At 41.5% G+C, this 15,730-nt stretch overlaps 1 protein-coding gene across 3 annotated transcripts in view; it reads left to right on the top strand.

Moving 5' to 3' along the window:
* The window catches only part of sorcs2 (sortilin-related VPS10 domain containing receptor 2), a 729,701-nt gene that overhangs the window by 679,082 nt on the left and 34,889 nt on the right, over positions 1–15,730 (top strand). For 2 of the 3 annotated variants that reach the window (XM_072255908.1, XM_072255907.1), the window contains exons 19-23: positions 2,222–2,408; positions 4,681–4,814; positions 4,907–5,030; positions 11,136–11,248; positions 12,984–13,109. In XM_072255908.1, the coding sequence (XP_072112009.1) occupies positions 2,222–2,408; positions 4,681–4,814; positions 4,907–5,030; positions 11,136–11,248; positions 12,984–13,109 (684 nt within the window). Of the gene's footprint in view, positions 1–2,221; positions 2,409–4,680; positions 4,815–4,906; positions 5,031–11,135; positions 11,249–12,983; positions 13,110–15,730 lie in introns of those variants that run through there. The other variant, XM_072255909.1, reaches the window with a different exon arrangement.

Below are 15,730 nucleotides of genomic sequence, written 5' to 3'. Positions count from 1 at the left end.
AAATGATTCCAGGATTAAATAGCTCGTCATATGAAGAGTGTTTGATGGCTCTGGGCTTGTATTCTCCAGGATTCAGAAGAATGAGGAGTGAACTCATTGAAAGCTATTGAACGGTGTAAGGCCTCAACAGAGTGGATATGGTGAGGATGTTTCCTCTGGTGAGAGCGTCTAAGACCAGAGGACACAGCCTTGGAATAGAGGGGTGTCCTTTTAGAACACAGATGGTGAGCATTTCTTTTAACAGAGAGTGGTGAATCTGTGGAATTTGTTGCCATAAGCAGCTGTGGAGGCCAAGTTGTAATGTATATTTAAGGCAGAAGTTGATAAATTTTTGATTGGTCAGGGAATGAAAGGATATGGGGAGAAGGCAGGACATTAGGGCTGAAAGGAAAATTGGATCAGCAGTGATGAAATGGCAGAGCAGACTCGATGGGCCAAATGACCTAATTCTGCTCCTATATCTTATGGTCTTGTCCATTTGATGTCAACACGTTGTTATTTCTCTGACAAAAACCTAGTTGAACAGCACAATTTGCAGTGACATGATTATGTAATTTGGAAGCAGAATGGTTATAACTCCTTCTGGATATTCCTTAAGTAGCCCCCCGGCCACCCTCAGGGTCGCTCGGCTCGCTGTCATCTAGGGAAACAGCCTCGGCCCCGCCAAACTGGGTAATTCGTTTGTGTGGATGCTGTGTGAGGTACCCCCCCCCCCAAATAACAGACAATACACCAGATGCAATTAAATGATTTACAGTTTATAGATATTACTGGAACTATATAATTAAAAGAGAATAAAATATAAAAGGAAAATAAAAGGCGCCACACTTATCAAAGTTCAATCTCTTCGTGCACAAAAACCGTTGGAGCTCAAGGACCTTCTTCTTCACCCTGCGACCCCCTCGGACCACCTCGACCGGCCGCCTGGGACCAACAACGGTGGTCGACCAGACGCTCCACACGAGTCCGAGTCCGTCTCTGTCTCCTCGCCGAACGTCCCGCTCGGGGTCCGACCCCGTTAGCGGACTCACAGCACCTGGTCCATCCTCTGTCTCGCTCTCCTGCCTTCTCCCCAAAACCCCGCGCATACAGTATCTTCAAATACACCAAAACCATAACAACTATCCCAATTGGTTAATAGCATTCTCTTATCACACTCTAAACCACAATAAGCTGCTAGCGCAAACTTTCTCAGCGTTAAAGCACAACAAAGCCGCATTCCCCAGGTTAACATAAAAACGCCATTTTAATTAGCCTTCGCAGTAACATAAAAATCGAAACCCCCTTACACTTATCTTTGCAAAAAATCCCTATTTATTTGCTTTGCAAAGACTGGAAGAACTTAAATTGCACAGGTGGCAGTGTGTGATACAGTGGAATGGGTGTTGTTCTATGTACTTCTCCTTTATGATAGTAACCTGTCCAATAAGATTATAAGACATAGGAGCAGAATTAGGCCATTCAGCCCATCAAGTCTGCTCCACCATTCCACCATGGCTGATACCGAATCCCACTCATCCCATACACCTTCCTCCTTGCCGTAACTATAAACTAGAAGAAAATCTACAATTAAAGAAGTGTGGTATCTGCCAGTGAAATCCTTTATAATTTTATCATGTTTCTATAAGAGTTTTTCTTTTAAAATGGTGACACTCACACTAGAAAGTATACTGATGTTGTTTTGGATACACAATCCAGAAATTAACATATAAAACTTTATCTATCCTGTAGTTATTTTTCCATTTCCCTTTGTTATGGAGGTACTGACCTTCATTAACATTCAGTGCTCCAAGTGGCCATTCTTTATATGCAATGTTAAATGTCAGAAAGCTTTTCGTTTGCCCCCTAACTAAGCCTGATTCTGTTGTCATTGAATCTTATTAACTCTTCAAGGTTTATAATGAAGAGTTTATGAGTTAGGTACCTTTGGGTGATAATTACTAATGTTAAGACTATTGTAGCATAATAAAGCTTCCAGCCATTATACCTCGCTGCTACGTCATTAAACTATTGGGAATGGGAGGGAGGAGATTGACAAACAGATGCACTCTGCAGGACAGAGACCATTGTATGCTTCCAGTATATGTGAAAAAATCAGCCACAATTCAACAGGGACTTTAGGATTTGAGATAGATCATGTCTGAAAGACTTACAAAATCTATAGTAAATCTCTTCTTAATCTACCTTTGTGAGCTCTCATTCTGGCACTTTTTTTTGTTAGGGTGATACATTAAACACAACATATCAGGTGAATCTTGGAGATGGATTTAAGGCGATTTATGTCAACCGCACACTGGTGGATGAACCAATTCAACACAGATATGAGAAACCAGGAATCTACCGTGTCTCTGTCAAAGCAGAAAACATTGCAGGCTCTGACGAAGCCATGGTTTACATTCAGGTGAACTGTAAGTTGTGAAATCACAATTTCACTATCATATTCATTAAAACGTTTGACAATCTTTTTCAAAAAGAAAATACAAGATAGGGTAATGTTATAATTAGTGACATTTTACTTTATCCCAAAATCAGGATATTTGTATGTTTTGGATTGATTTTGAAGAATCTGTACATTTCCGCAGAGAAAAAAAGCACAGCTGGATACTTCAGTCCTAAATTAGCAGTTTTCTGTCACCAGGAATCTTGACAAAAGAGAAACTTATTTCCCTGTACCTCCACACAAGTCTTCAGATAATTGTTAAAATGTATATTTGTTCTGATCCTTAAGAGCAAACTGTCTAATAAGAACAGGTGAAATGGGATTACTTTTCTTCACTTAGTTTTGTTGAATTTGTTTTGTGACTCGTCTTGCTTATGAGCATGGTAGACTTCACATCTTTCAATGTGGGATTGAAAAGTGAGAAGCTCTGCGTACTTGGGGTGGGTAGGCTGCAGTGTTGTTCACCACTCACCAAGCTGGCTCAGCTTTTGTCGCAGGTGGTGGTGAACCAACCGGAGGCCAGCAGTCTCTACCGGCCTTAGAATGCTTGACAGTTACTCTTCCCTCCATGTCATACAGGATAAATGGGAAGTCAACCCCTAGAGGACTCTGTCATTTAGTAGGATACAGGCTTGAACTCAACACCACTTTGCCCCTCTCTTCCCATTTCCCTTGACTTCCTTGTAATTTAAATGTCAGAATCTGATTTGAATGTATCTCCAATGATTCTATATCCATACCTCCCAAAGATTCATGAATCTGATGAAAAATTTGTCCTCTTCTCCATCCTAAAGAGCCAACCCATAATATGAAACTCTGCTCCTAAATCCAATACATATAATCACAGAGACATTCTCTCAGCATCCACTCCATGAACCTGTACTAGAATTCTGTACGCTTCAAAAGCATAATTTTCATTCTTTTGGACGCCGATCAGTATAAGCTCTGTCTTTCTTTATTTGTTACCTCCTTTGATCTAGGAATTAACCCTGTTGACATTGCTTTGATTGCAAGCACATCCTTTCTTAAATAAGGAAACCAGATCTGTGTGCTGTTACCCGAGGTACAATCTCAGCAGCACCTTTTAAAGTTCCATCAAAAGCCCTCCACCTCCTGATTGCTTGTAGTCACTGCATGCTAACTTCTTGTGTTTCATACATTGGGACTCATTGGAGTCACTCTGCATAAATGATAACTTGCTTTTCATTCATTCTTCTAAAACACGTAACATCACTGTTTCCTGCATTCTTCTCCACCTGTTAGCTTCTTGCTTATCTAGTTAATAATCCTCTGCAGACTTTTTGCATCCTGCTCATAATTTATCTTCTGTTTTAGCAAATTTGGCAGTAGTGCACTCAATACCCCAAGCATTAGAGGCCCCAGTAATGGTCCCATGGCAATGCCCGTCTTAAAATTACCCGTATCACTGTTCCTTCATCTGTAAATTACCCATATCACTGTTCCTTCATCTGTAAGTTACCCCTATCACTGTTCCTTCATCTGTAAATTACCCATATCACTGTTCCTTCATCTGGAAATTACCCCTATCACTGTTCCTTCATCTGGAAATTACCCATATCACTGTTCCTTCATCTGGAAATTACCCCTATCACTGTTCCTTCATCTGTAAATTACCCATATCACTGTTCCTTCACCTGGAAGTTATCTGTATCACTGTTCATTTATCTGCTGCAGGGCTTCAATCCTGGCACCCCCTTTAAGAAAGCAGTTCACCACCATTTTAAGAGCTATCAATAAGGAACACTAAATTCTGGACTTGCCGAGTACGCATAATTCTCATACATAAATAAACATAATGGCAGGACAAGTATTGGATAAAATTTCGGACTCAATGCTTTACCTTCTAAGGGAAGCCACAAGGGTTCCCAAGGCATCTCTGGATTTTAAGCTGATCTTGAGCTATAATATCAATTGGGAGTTTATTGCCAAATTAATTAAAAGTGGGATAGGACTCTCTGCAGAAAATAATTCAGACTGCATATTGGAATAATTGGACTCCATATTTTGTAAAATTGCCTCAGAAGAGAAAAGAGTTTGTCTTTGACTTCTGCACCTGTATCAAACTATGCTCCACAAAACTATCAAAAATTCAAACTTTATCAAGTTTGTTTTAAAGTCAACATGTGAAATGTAATGAATTAACTGAAGTATGTAAAGCTTTTAAACTACCTTTTCATGTGCAGATGTTTTGATGATTTATTTTCCCTGGGTCTCCTCAGCTCCATTGCAGTTTGTGCATCTGGAGGTACTGCCAGTTGTCCGTAGAAAACAGCAAGTGAACCTGACAGCGTTAGTGCAGCCCAGTAACTCCAACCTCACAGTCTTTCAGTGGTGGCTGGGAGATAGCCTTGAGGTGGGTGTCATTTCTCATGTGTCTTGCCTATAAAGTGCTCTTCCTTGTAGTAAAATGTAATAATCACCATGTTTTTGTATCACCTCTTGTAGCCTCATCTCACTCTGGAAAACAGTTTAATAACCAGCTTTAGTGAGAACAGTCAGATTAAAGTCACAGTCCAGGCTTCCTGTGGTAGTTCCATGGTTCAGGACTCGAAGGTGGTGAGGATATTTGGTAAGTTCAATATTTCTTTTCCAAATCTAGAGAATCTGGCACCTCAAGTCAAGTCAAGTCACTTTTTATTGTCATTTTGACCATAACTGCTGGTACAGTACATAGTAAAAACGAGACAACGTTTTTCAGGACCATGGTGCTACATGAAACAATACAAAAACTACACTGAACTACGTAAAACAGCACAAAACTACACCAGACTACAGACCTACCCAGGACTGCATAAAGTGCACAAAACAGTGCAGGCATTACAATAAATAATAAACAAGACAATAGTTGGCAGTAGGTTGGTGTCAGTCCAGGCTCTGGGTATAGAGGAGTCTGATGGCTTGGGGGAAGATGGCAGGAGGGAGAAGAGTTTGTATGAGGGGTGCATGGGGTCCTTCATAATGCTGTTTGCTTTGCGGATGCAGCGTGTGGTGTAAATGTCTATAATGGCGGGAAGAGAGACTCCGATGATCTCAGCTGCCCTCACTATCCGCTGCAGGGTCTTGCGATCCGAGGTGGTGCAATTTCCAAACCAGGCACTCTCTCAGTGACTCTCTCATATTGTGTATTCCAGATGCTCACCGCTCTCTGGGTGAGAAAGGTATCCCTCAGTTTCCTTCTAAATCTCATATTCCTGACCTATCTATATCCTCTATTTTAATCTACTTTTGATATGGGAAAAAGAGCTGCTCAGGATGCTCTCAATACAACCTCTGTAGAATGTGGTGAGGATGGGGGGTGGGAGATGGACTTTTCTCAGCCTTCGCATAAAATTGAGATGCTGCTGGGCTTTCTTTGCTATGGAGCTGGTGTTGAGGGACCAGGTGAGATTCTCCGCCTGTGCTTTTTACTGAGAAAACTTGTCTAAGGAATATAGACCCACCCATCCTTCCCAGAGGAATCCATACCAGGAATGTGGGAGCACTAAATCTCTTCTGATTATTAATAGACTGCCATGCAAATAATTTTAAATAATACTTCATGTTATAAATTCGTATGTGGTTTTGGACAGAGCCATAGCGTTATACAGCTTGGAAATGGGCTATTCAGCACACCATGTCCACACTGATTAATCTGTGTTGAACCCACCTTCCAGTACATGGCCTGTAGCATTCTATGCCTAGGCAATTTAAGTGCTCATCTTTATGTTTTTTAGGCCAGGGGTCTCCAACCTTTTTTGCACTGCGGACCGGTTTAATATTGACAATATTCTTGTGGACCGGCCGACCGGGGGGGGGGGGTGGGGGGGTGGTAGGGTTGCCAACGAACAAGAGTAGCAGTCAAATGCGTTGTTTACCCAAAAGACTACAATGACCATGAAGCCTTGCGCAGGCACCAATGTGCATGCGCGTCGTGACCTGCCGATTCCTCCCCCCCCCCCACAAGCAAATCCTTTTTGGTGATTCTGTTTGTGGGGTTGGGTGTTAATCACTACCGGAATATAGGTGATAAGTGGGTAATACACTCCATTTTGTTTCCAAAAGGGGTTATCTAACGAATTTAATATTAAACACAGCGCATATTTTCCTCGCATGGATATAATGATAAGTCAATTATCAGGGGAGCTTGAAGTGTTGAACGAACTTCCAGTAGAAGTGGCAGAAGCAGGTTCGATATGATCATTTAAAGAAAAATTGGATAGGTATATGGACAGGAAAGGAATGGAGGGTTATGGGCTGAGTGCAGGTCGACGGGACTAGGTGAGAGTAGCGTTCGGCACGGACTAGAAGTGCCGAGATGGCCTGTTTCCGTGCTGTAATTGTTATATGGTTATCTGGGTCACTTATAAGTCAATAGTATCATAACATTTTAAGTAATATTTGGATATTAAACACACAGCACGTATTTTCCCCGTATGAATGTATAAAATCATTGCAACACACCAATATCGCTGAATCAGTGGGAGCCCTGGGTTTGTTTCCCTGCAACAAGACGGTCCCATCGAGGGGTGATGGGAGACGGCGATACTCGAAGGGGGTTCCTTATATCCAGTCTATTCCGCAGTTTAGTTTTCGTTGCATTCATTGCAGAAAACTCCGCAGACAGATGTTGGAAATGAAAGCAACGTTTTCAGTGCTTTCGTGGCTATCTCAGGATATTTAGCCTTGACTTTGATCCAAAATGCCGACAGAGATGTTATGTCAAACATACTTTTCAGCCCGTCGTCATTTGCAAGCTCGAGGAGTTGATCGCTTTCCTGCCCTGACACGGATGACGCGCGGGTCACGACCTCACTTGCGTAATGGCTGATCGGTGGCCGTGACAGGGAATGAGGAAAGGTGCAGCTGACTCATATCGCTTCCTCGCGGCCCGGTAGCGCATGCTCTGCGGCCCGGTACCGGTCCACGGCCTGGTGGTTGGGGTGTCTTAGGCTACGTCCACAATACGTCGGATAATTTTGAAAACGCCGGTTTCAAGTAAAAACGATAGGGTCCACACTAAGCGTTTTCAAAATATCTCCGTCCACATTAGGCGGATATTTGGGCGAATCTCCTCCTACTGGGCATGCGCAGGACACACAGAAAACAAGCGAAGAGGAAACAATATACTTAGTGCGCGTTTGTCCAGTTACAAAGTAGAAGAACTTAAAAGGAATTGCTCTTGGCTGTCATGCAGGAGGACTTAAAACTAAAAAAAAACAAAGGCCGGAGCGTATGGAGGCAACCGACAGGGAGTTCATGGACAGTATGACCCGGCTGACGACGAACATTGAAAAACTGACTAACACTGTTGCATTAATAAAGCACCTTGTTAAATGTATAAAACGTCTGCATCAGCGTTATCTTGTATTTCCATACAACGTTACGTTAGGCTGTTACATATCTATTGTCAAAGAAGTACTTGCATAAATAGGTAAACCACCTTCATAGAAGCAAGGACAGAAAACACTGCAAAGTGAGTATACTTCTTTATTTAGTAAGCTATGGGTCAAAGTATTTGGTGAGTACATTTCTAACTCTTCTAGCTTCAGTCTCATTGCCGTCTGTTCTGAAATTGTTAGGTTCTGTGAAGTGCAGAATCAAGTATCGCTGTGATGATTGTACGCTCTAGTATCAATTCTTTGGCAACAATAAAGTAGTAGTAATAATAATAAGAATAATAAGAAGAAAACAATGAAATGCCGGGCTGTCGGCATCTGTTCCGGCTCATCATGACAGCGGTTTTAAAAAGCTCCGGTTACCCCGTACACACTGCGACGGATATTAGGCGTTTTCAGATTTATTCACTCTGGAGACCGTTTCTGAAAATCTCCATTTTTGGGGGCTGAAAACGCCGTTTCAGTGTGGACAGAAGGTCAAAACAAAGAGAAAAAGCTTCGTTTTCAAAATTATCTGGCGTAGTGTGGACGTAGCCTTGCTTGTTGTCAGTGACTCTCTCAGATTGTGTATTCCAGATGCTCACCACTCTCTGGGTGAGAAAGGTCTCCCTCAGTTCCCTTCTAAATCTCATATTCCTGACCTTCTATCTATATCCTCTATTTTAATCTACTTTTGATATGGGAAAAAGATTTTTTAATTGTGTCCACTGATAATTTCCGTCATTCTAGTGAAAATAGACTCAGCCTCTCCAGTCGTTTTACTGCACACTATACTCCTGTTGAGCTCCGGCCAGTTTTTTTTTCATGTTTGACCATAATCTCTCTGATCTTCCATTCATTCCCCCCAACTAATCTGAGAGGTAGCTTTTTCCACCCAGAAGGTGGTCAATACATGGAATGAGCTGCCAGAGGAAAGGTTGCGACTGGTACATTAACGGCATTTAGAAGATAGTTGGACGGGTACAGGGATAAGAAATGCTCAGAGGATATAGGAACGTAAGAAATAGGAGCAGGAGTTGGCCATCCGGCCCATCGAGCCTGCCCCACCATTCAATAAGGTCATGGCTGATCTGTCCATAAACTCAGCTTCATCTACCTGCCTTTTCTCCATAACTCTTAATTCCCTTACTATGTAAAAACCTATCTAACGGTTTTTTTAAGTATATATAGTGAAAAAGCCTCAACTGCTTCCCTGGGCAGAGAATTCCACAGATTCACCACTCCCTGGGGAAAACAGTTTCTCCTTATCTCCGTCCTAAGTATTCTCCCCTGAATCTTGAGGCAATGTCCCCTAGTTCTAGTCTCAACTACCAATGAAAACAACTTTCCTACTTCTGTCTTATCTATCCCTTTCAAAATTTTGTATGTTTCTATAAGATCCCCTCATTCTTCCGAACTTCAGAGAGTATAGTCCCAGACAACTCAATCTGTCCTCATAGGTTAACCCCTTCATCTCTGAAATCAACCTGGTGAACCTCCTCTGCACGGCCTCCAAAGCCAGTACATCCTTCCTCAAGTATAGAGACCAGAACTGCACACAGTACTCCAGGTGCGGCCTCACCAGTACCCTGTATAGTTGCAGCATGACCTCCCTGCTCTTGAATTCAATCCCTTCAGCAATGAAGGCCAACATTCCATTTGCCTTCTTAATAACCTGTTGTACCTGCAAGCCAACTTTTTGTGATTCATGCGCAATCACTCCCAAGTCCCTCTGCACAACAGCATGCTGCAATCTTTCACCATTTAAGTAATAATTTGCTTTTCTATTATTCCTTCCAAAGTGGATGACCTCGCATTTACCAACATTGTATTCTATCTGCCAGACCTTGGCCCACTCACTTAACCTATCTATATCCCTCTGCAGACTCTCCACATCCTCTGTTCAATTTGCTTTTCCACTCAGTTTAGTGTCAGCAGCAAATTTTGCTATGCTACACTCTGTCCCCTCTTCCAAATCATCAATGTAAATGGTAAACAGCTGCGGGCCCAGCACTGATCCCTGTGGCACCCCACTCACCACTGACTGCCAACCAGAGAAACACCCATTTATACCAACTCTCTGCCTTCTTTTGGTTAACCAATCCACTATCCACGCCAATACACTTCCTCCGACTCCATGCACCCGTATCTTATTTATAAGTCTCTTGTGCAGCACCTTATCGAACGCCTTCTGGAAATCCAAGTATACGACATCTACCTGTTCCCGTCTATCCACTGCACTCATTATGTCCTCAAAGAACTCCACTAAGTTTGTCGAACAGGACCTGCCCTTTCTGAATCCATGCTGCGTCTGTCTAATAGAACCACTCCTTTCTAAATATTTTGCTATTTCTTCATTAATGACAGCATCAAGCATTTCCAAAGAATGTTTTGCTATTTCTTCCTTAATGACAGCTTCAAGCATAGGCCAAAAGCAGACAATTAGGACTAACATAGATGGAACAGACAGTAAATCTCAGAAGGATATGGGCCAAACATAGGCAAATATGACTAACTCAGATAAACATCTTGCTAAGCATGGACTAGTTGAGCCAAAGGCCTGTTTCCTTGCTTTGTGCCTCTTTGACTCTGACTCTGAATCTAATGAAGTCGAATGTCCCATATGCTTTCTTAATCACATTATCTTCCTGCACTGCTACCTTCAAGGATCTTTGGATTTGCAAAGCAAGGTCCCTCTCTACCTCAACACTACCCGGGACCTGATAATTTCATGGTGTACATCTTAGACATACCGGTATTCCCAAAATGTATCACCTCACATTTGTCATGATTAATCTCCTCTTGCCATTTCTCAGCACATTTCAACAACACATCAATATCTCCCTCTAGCCCAAAGACTGCTCTCTGGACAACCAATAACAGTGTGGTGGGTAGACATAGCTATCTATCAGGAAACTTTTTTTAAGGGATTTCTCCCATTGATCTTTTTTGTTACATTTCAAATTACTTTTAATGCTAGGAGTTCAGAAATAAATCAAAACAAAGTGCAAACTTTTTGAATATATCTAGCCAATATTTTTGGATAGGAATCTATGGAAATTCCAGGCACAGATTCCAATTTTACAGGTGGTTATGTAAGGTTGTGTCTTCAAGCATACACTTGGTGAGCTGGCCTTTGAGAAATGTTACTGTGACATGAATCATTATATCACTTGAACTTGAGGTCTTCATAGCAAAATAACACCAACTCTTTGCTAATCAACCAAGTGAAATATAATTTACAAGCTGTTGCCAGTCTATAACATTTAAATAAATAGTGCCTCAGTCTCTGTTCTACAACAAATACATCCCTTTTTCAGATCAGTTGGAAGTCCTGCCTCTGGAGTTTTCTCAGAACATTGATAGTTACAACCCTAATGTGCCGGAATGGAGAGAAGATATTGGACACGTTATATCAAGGATTTTAGCAGAGGTAAAGTATATTTTTACCTTATTCACATGAGTGTTGTCTCACCAAAATTTGGCAGAATATCACAGGCATGTCAAACTGGAAAGGGGAAGGAAAATAAACTTTTAACTATCTCTATGATTTGGAACTTATGCTCAGTTGGCCAGTTAAGACTATACCCTAGTGCGGGAAAAGGTACATAATCTTACAATGATTTTATTACTACAGAATCACAAAATTATTTTGGCAGGGACAGAGAATATTCAGTTCATCAAATCGAAGTCAGCCTTCTACAAGTGCAACCAAGTTTTGTTATTTCTCAGTCTTGCAGTTTCTTTCCTTTCACATACTTGAATCTGCCTCCTTTCAGGTTTAAGTGACAGTTTAATTGGTTTAAGTATTACTAGTTATGCATAATTAGATCAATTTTCATCAGTCACTATCAACCAAAAATTGCCCTAAGATATTATTGCTTTCATAGTTTTGTCTGGGCCAAATAACACAAACTGCTTTTTCCATTGACTAAGAAGGTGAAATGATAGGAATAAGTTGTCCTTCAGCCTCTGACATTCACTAAGGTCACATGATCATACAAGACTGAAGTTCAAAGTAAATTTATTTTCAATGTACATATACTGTGACAGGAAGCTGCCATAACATATTGCATGGGCTGTCTGGAAGAACTACTTACATAGAAACATAGAAAACCTACAGTACAATACAGGCCCTTCGGCCCACAAAGTTGTGCCGAACATGTCCCTACCTTAGAAATTACTAGGCTTTTCTAAGCTCCATGTACGTATCCAAAAGTCTCTTAAAAGACCCTATCGGATCCGCCTCCACCACCGTTGCCGGCAGCCCATTCCACGCACATTGTCATTTACGTTGTCCCCTCTCCTGTTTTCTTTTGAATCCTCCAGTAAGAAGGTCCATGTTTGAATTTCCATTTCACTTTGGATATTTGGATTTCCTTTGGGGTGTTTAAACTGAGAAGATATTACATTCAGTTTCATACACTTTGATAACATTTTGCCCGGTGGCTAATTGAAGTGGGTGTTTTCATTTCTGACTCTAATTTTTTTCTTAGACAAACTCCAAATTAGATGTGTATAACGTAACTTCAAAGTGACACCCTCAACCTCCTCCCCCCATTTTGTTTTCAAGTAGTCGTGCCATCTTGTAACCTCCTACCTTGCCTAGTCTGCACCTTCACCTTCTCTCTGTCCTGTCCACTCTGCCATCTTCCTCTTGCCCAATTTGCACAGGTTCCTTGTTCTCTTGCCACAGTTTCCTCTGGCAAAATCCCCTCTATTGTATGTTTAGCTCCTACCCGATTCTGAAATGAAGCGAGTACGCAGTCTCCCCCCGGGTTAATGTTCTGTTTTATCCTCCACAGTAGCATTGCATTAGAGTGGAAAGTTCTGGCGAGTGATGGTGGACATCAACTTCAAATTCATTAAATATTCCCTACAAACGTTGTAATATTAACATTCAGTACTCACCTAAGAACTGCACAAGGAATATTAAATGTGGGCCTTCCTCTTTTGACCTCATTGGATCCAAATTATTCTGCTCCTACTGGCAATGGATATTTAAGTTTTAGAACAAATTTTATTAACCAGTTCATTAATATTAATTTCATCTGTAGAAACAAATGTATCTCTCATTCCATTCAATCATTTGAAAGAAGATCAATTAGCATTTGGAATAATCTCGGTGTAAAACAGTTTTAAATTATACTAATGTTGGCTTGTTTTAGACAACAGGTATCCCTGAGGAATTACTGCTGACAGTGGTCAGAATAGGTTTACCCACCACAGCAGAACTATACCTGCTCCCGCCACTGGAAAAACCAAAGAGGAAAAGGAGCACAGCCACTGACAAGGTGATGTGATGCTGACATTATAAAGATAACTCAAACCTTTATGCAAACAGCCGATGCTATAGAATTGATTATGTCATGAATTACATAGGGACAAGTTACATTTGGATGGTGCATATAACAGGGAGCAATGTCCCAAAGTATTTCAGAAAATGTGGGTGAAAATTCACTGCAGATGCTGGAAACTGAAACAAAAGCAGAAATTACTGGAAAAACTCAGCAGATCAGACAGCATCTGTGGAAAGTGATGTTTAGGCATAACTATTATATAAATAAATAAAGGCATACGTTAGTCTTGCAAGACCATGGATCTGCGCCTGGAAAGTCCTCACACTCCAGGGCGCAGGCCTGGGCAAGGTTGTATGGAAGTCCGGCAGTGCTGCAAGTCTTCCCTCTCCACGCCACTGATGTTGTCCAAGGGAAGGGCATTAGGACCCATACAGCTTGGCACCAGTGTCGTCGCAGAGCAATGTGTGATTAAGTGCCTTGCTCAAAGACACAACACATTGCCTTGGCTGGGGCTCGAACTCACGACCTTCAAATCGCTAGTCGAATGCCTTAACCACTTGGCCACGTGCCCACAACTATTATATGGAAGACATGTTATGCTATATTAGCACGTTAAATAGAATATATTCAGAGCGATTGGGTGTCATTGAAGCATGGTGGAATATTAGCAGTGAATTGTATTCCATGACCTCATAGCCATTAATCTGGTGTTATAAACCTAATTCAAGATAACACTGAGGACAGTGGTAAAGCACCAAGCTGGAAATACTTTGTGGGTTGTCTGTGTTAGCCTTTTTCTGAAGTTGCTGTCATCAAAGACACCAATCTTTAGCTAATTGGGTGAACTCAGAATGGTGAGTACACTGGGTAGAGTAGACAACATGGATCTCCAGCAATGACGTGGCAGTGATGCCAAAGGCTGCTACTCTTGGGTAGGTTATTTCTGAGTTATTACCAGAGCAACACTGGAATCTCAGTGACAAACTATTCCTCTTTATTGGGTCAAAATCCTGGAGGTCCCTACCTTTGGGGAGAGGTCATTTCATAGCCAATCAGCCTAATTTCCAGCACAAGCTTGGGATGAAGGAGGAAATCAAAATACCCAGAGGGAAGTGGGTATTGCATATGGTGATAGGGAAAATGTGCAAATGCCACAGCAAGGGGGCACTGAAGGTCATACTTGCTGGAACTGTGAGACAGCAGCACCAGAGGATCATCCGGTAGAATAGAATGCAGCACGGTAGCATTGTCTGAAACCTCAAACTTCCTGTCAATCAGAGGTTCTCTACCTGGCATCCCTGAACCCCTTGCTTAATGGTATTGGCCCATGGCATAAAAAAGGTTGGGAACCTCTGCTCTAGATAGAATAAACCCAATTTTTCTCCGTCGTCTAGTTTAGAGGCATTAATCCAGGTTAATTGTTACATTATGTTGTAGAAACATCCTTTTTCATCACTCAGATTGTTCAGAGATGACAGCTGCTGTTGTGTTCTTGTGGCAATCTAATGGATAATTAGACAATTAGCAGGTATTTCAGCCACTTTTTGGGGTTAGGGAGAGCTTCATGTTGGGTTAGTCACCAACACATAATAAACTTGGGCTATGTCCACACTAGACCGGATAATTTTGAAAACACTGGTTTCGCATGAAAACAATAGGCGTCCACACCAGGCGTTTTTGAAAATACCTCCGTCCACATTAAAATGGGTATTTGGGTGAATCTCCTCCTACTGGGCATGCGTAGGACACATCTACAGAAAACAGGCGAAAAGGAAACGGTATACTTGGTACGCATTTGTCCAGTTACAGACTAGAAAAACTTAAAAGGAAATTGCCAAACGAAAGACTTGGTGCACATTTGTCCAGAAACATTTCCTACAGCCATAGTCTCTTCACCAATGAAATGCAATAAGTCTTGTTACTGGGCAAAAGTGAAATATGCTGTTACCTCATTTGTTTGACTTTACTTTTGCCATGTCTTTGTGTATTATTTTGCTGTATTTAACATGTGCAATATAACAAGTTACTGGGCAAAAGTGACAATTGCATCTATTGAATGTTTGCACAAGCAATACATTACTAAAGCACCTTGTTAAATGTATAAAACATGTCTGTATTGGTGTTATCTTGTATTTCCACACAATGTTACATTAGGCTGTTACACATCTATTGTCAGATATTGTTGTTGTGGTGTTGGAGATTGCGTTCAAGAAAACAATGAAATGCCGCGCTGCCGCCACCATCTGTTCCCGCACGTCATGACGGCGTTTTTAAAATTAGCCGGTTACAACGTACACACTACAACGGCCAACTGGCGTTTTCAGATTTAAACACTCTGGAGAACGTTTTAGAAAAGCCCTGTTTTCGGGGGAGGAAAATGCCGTTTTAGTGTGGACGGAGGGTCAAAACGAAAAGAAAAAGCTTCGGTTATGGAATTATCCAGTCTAGTGTGGACGTAGCCTTGGTGAATTATTGGTACTAATTTTAACTATGAAGTAGGAAAAGTAAAGACATAATACACTTTCAAAGAACTACAAATTAGCCTACTTATTTCACCCTTTGTTTAGTAATTGCCAGCAAATTATCTCAGTAATCAAAATGCGATGCTCAGTGTG

Source organism: Mobula birostris, chromosome 4, assembly GCF_030028105.1.
Source record: "Mobula birostris isolate sMobBir1 chromosome 4, sMobBir1.hap1, whole genome shotgun sequence".
Taxonomy (NCBI): domain Eukaryota; kingdom Metazoa; phylum Chordata; class Chondrichthyes; order Myliobatiformes; family Myliobatidae; genus Mobula; species Mobula birostris.
The sequence above is the reverse complement of the archived record's forward strand: the minus strand, read 5'-3'. Positions and strand labels throughout refer to the sequence as shown.